General features: G+C 36.8%; 1 protein-coding gene across 1 annotated transcript; it reads right to left on the bottom strand.

Moving 5' to 3' along the window:
- Window positions 1-293: 293 nt before the first annotated feature.
- LOC109209841 (probable methyltransferase PMT11) lies at window positions 294-6,977 on the bottom strand. The gene is made up of 9 exons (XM_019373188.1): window positions 6,130-6,977; window positions 5,447-5,596; window positions 4,997-5,267; window positions 4,013-4,123; window positions 3,281-3,440; window positions 1,844-2,101; window positions 1,599-1,721; window positions 1,185-1,262; window positions 294-1,003 (listed from the first exon to the last, which is right to left on the bottom strand). Exons 1-9 carry the CDS (start codon window positions 6,793-6,795, stop codon window positions 796-798), a joined length of 2,025 nt encoding a protein of 674 aa, XP_019228733.1. The 5' UTR covers window positions 6,796-6,977; the 3' UTR covers window positions 294-795.
- Window positions 6,978-7,330: the final 353 nt, after the last annotated feature.

Raw genomic sequence — 7,330 nt, 5'->3', positions numbered from 1 at the left:
CTAAAGAAAATACAATGAATTATCTCAAGATCGACTCAAATTGCTTTTCTTTTTTTGTTTGGGTACATACACCTATGAATTCAACATAAAATTCAAGACTCCAATCATAGAACGAGGAGATTTTTGGATGTTTCAATAGATAATAAGTTCATTTATTTGTTCGATTATTATTAAACATATATTATCATATCAAATTTTTTATTCTTAACTCTAATAAATTGAATGAACTGAATTTATAAGATCTTTCATTTCTGTCGGGATCCACCATATATAATGGAGTAAAAAGCCAAAAATAAATAATTTTAGCCCTTTCACTTCGTCTGCCACCTCTAGTCAATAGAAAGGTACATTTTTCTGCAGGAAATACTCAATTCACCTATTACCTACTCAGCTCAAGTAAAAATCAGTACATTAGCTGTAAATTAAATTGATGACACACAGATTCTCCACTGGAATCAGTAAACAGCAAAACTTATGACTAAAAGAACCCTCATAGTCAGATAATAAATTAAAACAAATACAACAATGGAGCTATCCACGCCTATCCTTTTAAAAAGTAAATTTCTCCTGTTGGTATCGTAAAATATATTTCCACCGTGTGAATCTATACCATCTTATGCTGTACATGTCATATGCTACATGGTTCAAACAACAGCCATTGACAAAAGCCGGACCGTCATATTGGCAAGCATCTTTCAGCACATTTTAGCTGCGGAAATATGAGTTTTGACATGTCCCTGCAGTTTCTTGGTTTTGACATGAGCAGACACAAACGTTGATTTCTCCTTTCTTAGCTCAGGCTCGTAAAAGGTGTTTGTCACATGTCAATATCTTGTAACTTGCATGAGGACCTTCAGATGTGTCTCTCAGAGTTACATGCCAACCCATGGCTTTCCCAATATCTTGAAGTTCATCCATAACAGCAACAGAGTCACGGATGTACACTCGTCCACCCGGCCTCAATATCCGGTCCATTTCAAGCATAATCGTGGACATGTTGCATCTGGCACATATAAATCAAACACAATATCAGTCATCGTTTTCTTTGGCAGACAGTCCTACTTCACAGAACTCGTTAGTTTACAAGTCCTACTCCGCACAAGCCATGAGATCCCATGAATGCAGAGTTGGACTACAATATTATCTGTGAAGCAATCAAGCAAATAATTGGTAAGAAGCTGTACCTTTTCTGTTCAATGGAGAAGAGACTATTAGCGTGCAATAAGTCATACGTTCTTGGATAAGTATCAAATGGTTCACACCTGAAAAACAGATCAAATGATAATCACATGTTGAGATCAGAATGTCATGTATGTATTTCATGCAACCTACTTTCTACAGAATCCATTGCATGTTCCCTAAGGATTTGTATTTCTTCATGTTGGCAAGGATAACATGTAATAGATGTCAGACTAGTATATCTTCTAGGTTATGCATACAGACAAAAGAGTCACAAGCATTGTTTCCTTTTCTTCTTCATTTCTTTATTCCCCTTCTTTTTCCAATGTCATATTGGTATTGCTAATGTAAGATACAAGAATGATCAAATGGTAAATGCTAACAACTAACTATATGCTGTGAAGGATGAGCACTCTTACCAGTCATGCATGACTCCAAGTAGTCCACGATCAAAGATGACAGGTAAGGTATTTTGACCACTAACAGGGACAACATTTAGAACCCAGCAATCCAGTTGATTTTCAATTAGTGCTGCTGCAAATCTGTTGAAAAAAAGCAATTGATAGGATATAATTCTTTCGACAAACTTTAGAAGCAAAATGCTGATCAGACAATTGAAGTGCATAATGACAAAGAGGAAACCAACAGAGATGGAATACAGTACCCTCCATAACCAGCTCTCATATCCATCACATTTCTAAGTTTGAACTTTTTCCAGTGCCAAGCACGGACATAGCTTTCAATTATTTCTTTCCAGAATTTTGACTCTGCCACGAAAAGCTCTTTCCTGGACACAAAAGAATCTACTTGTATGCTCTTGAGTCTATCTGGAGGATACTGCAGGCGTGAAGGCCATGTCGTAATATTCGCGCCATATCCTTCTTCAGGCAGTCGTGCAATACATGCTTTCAGATCAACATACCTAAATGTGATAGTGAAAAAGAAATCATCCAGGGGCAGAATGAAAGGAATGTCTACATGGAATGAGAATCATTAACGCATGCCAAGCTATTGATTGAGTTTGAAATGCCTTCAGTCATGTTTACACTGTCAACACGCCCCGCTGATTTTTTTCTCAACAACCATCTCCTAGAGAACAAGTTGTTATTTTCACAAAGGCAAGTACTGTTTAGCGTTATCAGGCTACAAGTAGGGGAACTGCAAGTTCGAGTTGTTATAACTAGGAAAGATGAAGCCAAAATGACTAAGCTTGATAATCATTTTTCAGGCTCCAGACATGCCATTAATCAAAATCATGCAATGAGAGTAAGAGCCCGTTTGGATTGGCTTAAAAAAAGTGGTTTTTCAGCAGAAACTGCTTTTAAGCCAAAAATCAATAAGTTGGGGGCTGCCCAGCTTATTGCTTTTGGCTTGTTTTAAGCAGTTTTAAACTTATTTTAAGCACCTTTTAACTTTGTCAAACACTGAAAAAAGCTAAAAAGAGCTTCAAAGCTGATTTGGCCAGCTTAAAAGCCAATCCAAACACCCTCTAAGTTGGAACTAACCGGTAGGCCATTACTAAAAGCACCATTGAAACTTTTGCTGATATCAAAATTATTTTGATAGTCTAACTCCAATCAATTTAACAACGATTATGCCTCAATACCGAGCAAGATGGGGTCGGCTATATGAATCCTCACATATTGTCGCTCCAATTAAGCTAACTTCAATGAACAGGGTCCTAAGAAAATGCCTAAATAATTTCTACATAGGAAGTCCTATTAAATACAGACCCCAATCTCCGCTCTCTTCTGAACATTATACTATATGAGAGAATAAACACAAACAGATAATTATATATAGTTATTCTGCTCTCAAACATGAAAAGGAAAAAGTGAAGCCCATCTGCAAAAATGCCTTAATGTACCTTGATAGTGAATGCCAATATAACTTAAATGATTTCTACTGTGAAGGAAAGGTACTTCTCACGGGGAACCACATCCAATTGCTTTTTAACTCAGACTAAAACATCGGCCTATGCATTACGAGTGGAGGGAAACAGTAGAGGACTTACGGGGACGTGGGTTGAAATTTGGAACCTTTGTCCACTTTGATAGAAAGAAAATAGAACTTTAAACCAGCAAGATCAGTAGAATATTACCAAACATTGTCTGGGTCATCATGTTGGTCACAGAGAGGTGGTTGGGTTCCTTCCTCGCGGCTTAAGTAACAACTGTTATTTAAGGGCTTCTGCCATATAGCGATATAGCCTTCCTTCTTCACAAGATTCCAGCAAAGACGGGTGGTAAGATTGACCATCTCTGGTTGAGGAAAGGACAAGAAAAATATTATGATTTGTTGTAGCAATGGTTTACTAAACCTGCAGTGCAGAAAGTTTTCAAGAACTAGAAGAGCATGATATAGTTTATAGGAAAAAGTTGCCTTAGTTTCAAAAGATTGCTAGTATCTTTAGTTTTAACAATTGGAGGGTGGAGTGACAGTTCAGTTTTAAAGAGAACACGGATACAAAATGCAGTGTTCCCTATGTTTTATTCATTTGTCAAAATTTTGTTTTATTCATCAATAAAGTAGGAGTTAGACTTAAAATGGAAAAATAATTAATTAGAAGAATTCAATTGGAGTCATTTTTCTTTAGAAGCCGCTTCACTTCTGTCTGAAGAAAGGATGCGCTGAAAACTGATTTTGACCTGACCATTAACTTTCTAGACCATTACTGTCAAATGTTTTTCTTGGGTATGGCCTTTAATAGGAACTTCTGGAAACCACTAATGAGTATGTCTACCAAAAAGTGGAGAATTGCCTAGAGTCAGGTGATTCCTCCTCTCTTATTCATTTTAAATTGATGACACAGGCTAAATAACTTTGCAATTACCTTCCCATTGTCCTTCCAGGACTGCTTCATGCTTATAAACAGGTTGTGCAGCCCAAACAAAATATCCACCAGCACGAAGCAACCTGTTCACCTCCAGTAGTAAAATCCCATCTTTGCAAAAGTGCATCGGAGGATGAAGGCACGAGTTAGAGACTCTCTTATACATGAACAGCTAAATAAAAATCAGCAGATATAGCTAAAATTGAAACACTAATCTCTTAGTAATTTCATAATACACGTTCTAACAAAGAGAGGGAATCCAGACAAAGAAAAATCGCAGCTTGAGCTAAAAAACTAACATTTTGCTTTTCAATTCCGGACTATAAAGGGTATGGTGCTCCTAATCTAGAAAAGATAGCTGTCTATAGAGCACCAGAATATACACATTAAAACCATAAGGTGTCACCTTAATGAATGAAAATGAGAAATGAAGGAGCTCCGACAGTAATTTCAAGTGCAGCACTTAACTTAAAAGCTATCAACAAGGTCCAAGGGGAATATGCATCCAAACAACTGTTTTTACGTACTTTTTTACGTTTCATCAATACAAATAAGAGAAAAATTTCTCTGTGCATTTCAAGATAACTCTCTCAGCAAACTATTTTCCGCTTAGCATGTTTCCTTCTTTTTTTTTCAATAAGAACCCATCTACTGAAGTCCAATACATTCTCGCTTTCCCATATGCATATGAGCCAGCAAGTCCTCACCAAGAACATGCTTATCAGAAACCACTCAGAGTGTCTCCATTAACAAACATTATTAGTTATTTTATCAATCTACCAAAACTATAAACCATTAACCTACAGCTTGAAATTGTCACAATTAGCAGATTCTTTATCAACATTCATGTGCTTATCCCAAGGATACAAGACTTCGGTTGACTAGTTGCTCAAATGCAACCATCTTGACAAAAAATCATAATACCACATGGAAAACTTGCTAACAATGTATAAATGGATAATACCATGATCTAGAAAAGCATACCATCACGAGTCCAATTGATCCTACACCTTGAACAATGGATTAGTTCAAATGCCTGACTTGGATATAGTAAACGATGTGTCGCAATTGCAGCTACCATTGCAGGCACGCCACGCTCAAGAGCAAACTGAATCTGATTTTCATGCACGTCTTTTGGAGCAATAGACAGGGTGAGCACATTCCTTGATAGTAAATAAGCACCAAAGCTTGCCACACCACAGCCGATATCTAAAGCAACTCGGACATGACGGCCAAATGCAATTTCAGGAAGCATCTAGCGAATAATACGCAAAAGAAAATTAAAATTTAAGAAATCACCAGTTTGTTCAATCTTTTTTTGTTTTGTTATGATAACCGTGGAGTCCAGACCAGCTTTCGCGCGCCTCGACTAATTCACGGGAATTTTGTTCAATCTTTTACCAGTTTAAATTGAGAAAAAAAAAAATTAAACACCTTTTCTATCTGATCCAAGTACTGATTAGCTCCATGTATAAACTGGGTGCCACCTCCAGGAAACTTGAACTTGTCCTTGTCTATCGTTATCCAATTTTGACCCCCTTTATCCTCAGCTAGACGTGCATGAGGAACGTTGCTGAACCAAACCTGCAGTATGGTAAAAAGTTGAAAATTTCCACAAAATGAAGCTTTTGCAATTTCATTTTTCTCTTTGTCTATCCTCCCATGATTAATATCCAAAATCACACAACTATATCTGGAAAGTGATTCGAAAATTTAACTTTGAGCAAAAAAACTTAAATATTTCAGGAGAACACCACACAACTCATCACAATATCCGAATAAAATGCTTCAAATATTAAACTTTAATGTTGTATGTTACGATAAACCAACTTTTATATCCAACCAGAAAAAGTTGAAAATGATTCTCGAGATAAAATAATTTGAGTTTTAAGTTATTGTATACACTGACAGTAGAACCAATTTTTACACTATCAGTGCAATTGTTACTTACCATTTATCATTGGTTACCAATCAATGCTTATTAAATGGAGTTACCTACAATTACCTTTTTAAGTGATCCGGTGCTGTAAAAGTCCATAGAACTTATACTCAAATAATTACATAACTAAAGCAAATCCTCAAAATATGTAGTATTTCCAGCAGATTATAACACAGACCTCATCACGACTTCTTGGCCAAGGAATTGGAGCTCGATAACCTCTTGGTGGAGGAACCAAACAATTCAATCCTTTACCGTTTTCAGGACAATGCCGCTCAAATTTCTCCCCTCTTTCAGTTGATTTCAACTTACTAATTGCCTCCACATTATCCAAACACGGAATATACTCTCTCATACTCGCCGGACATAACCCAAATTTCTTAACCCTAAATCTGTGGACCTCACCCCCCTCATCATCAACCGTCTCATTCCCAACACCCCAATTCTCCACAACTTCAGGATCAAAATCCCCAATGTCAAATTCATTATTCATCACTCCATTCTCATTCACTATCCCCGTCCTCTCCACCACCGGCGGCGGCGGTGGAGGTGGCGGCGGAGATGAAGCAACCTCCACCGCCGGCGGTGGAATTGAGTTGGTGTCGTTAATTATGGACGATAAATTAAAAGTTTTGTTGAAATTAGGGGAAATTGAGACAAATTGAGAAGTTGTGGGGTTTTGACGAGAATTGAAGAAAATGAGCTGTTGTTGTTGAGATCCATCGGACCAATGTTTGCCAAAGTAGAAGAAAGCTATAGAAAGTAAAGCAAAGGCTACAAATTTGATTATTGTGGCGGATTTGAATGAAAATAAATCTCCACCTCCACTGTTCAATCCCTTCATTTTCTTTTCTTCTTCAGATTCAGGCAAAAGTTAACTGAGCCAAACCTAAGGTACGTTGGGAAAATTAAAGCTGTTGCAGTGTCCTATACAACTAGTGAGAGAGAGTAAAGAGAATAATTGTTTTTTTTTGTGGGTGTAGATCTGAAAATCTTGAGTGAAAGAGTCATGGACGTTATTCTAGTTTAAACTTATTTATTTTAGGATTTAACTTATAGTACTAGTAGTTATATACTCCTATAAGTTTAACCACAAAAAAATTACGGTGGAGTGTTAAATATTTCTTATCTTTAAGTAGAAATTTTATGTTCGAGCCTCGGATATGAATTGAGGTGAAGATCTATTGAAAACAGCTTATTTACTTGCTTGCTTCTTTATCTGTTTAGGATAGAGGTAAGATTTATGTACGCGCTATATTCTCTAGACCCCATTTTTGTGAGATTATACTGTGTTTGTTGTTGTTGTTCGTATTGTTGAGCCTTGGGTATGAAACTCGACACTCAATGGGTATAATTTAACTGTTCACAGTAGAGAACCC

Source organism: Nicotiana attenuata, unplaced genomic scaffold, assembly GCF_001879085.1.
Source record: "Nicotiana attenuata strain UT unplaced genomic scaffold, NIATTr2, whole genome shotgun sequence".
NCBI lineage: Eukaryota > Viridiplantae > Streptophyta > Magnoliopsida > Solanales > Solanaceae > Nicotiana > Nicotiana attenuata.
This window is presented reverse-complemented; position numbering and strand designations above follow the sequence as displayed.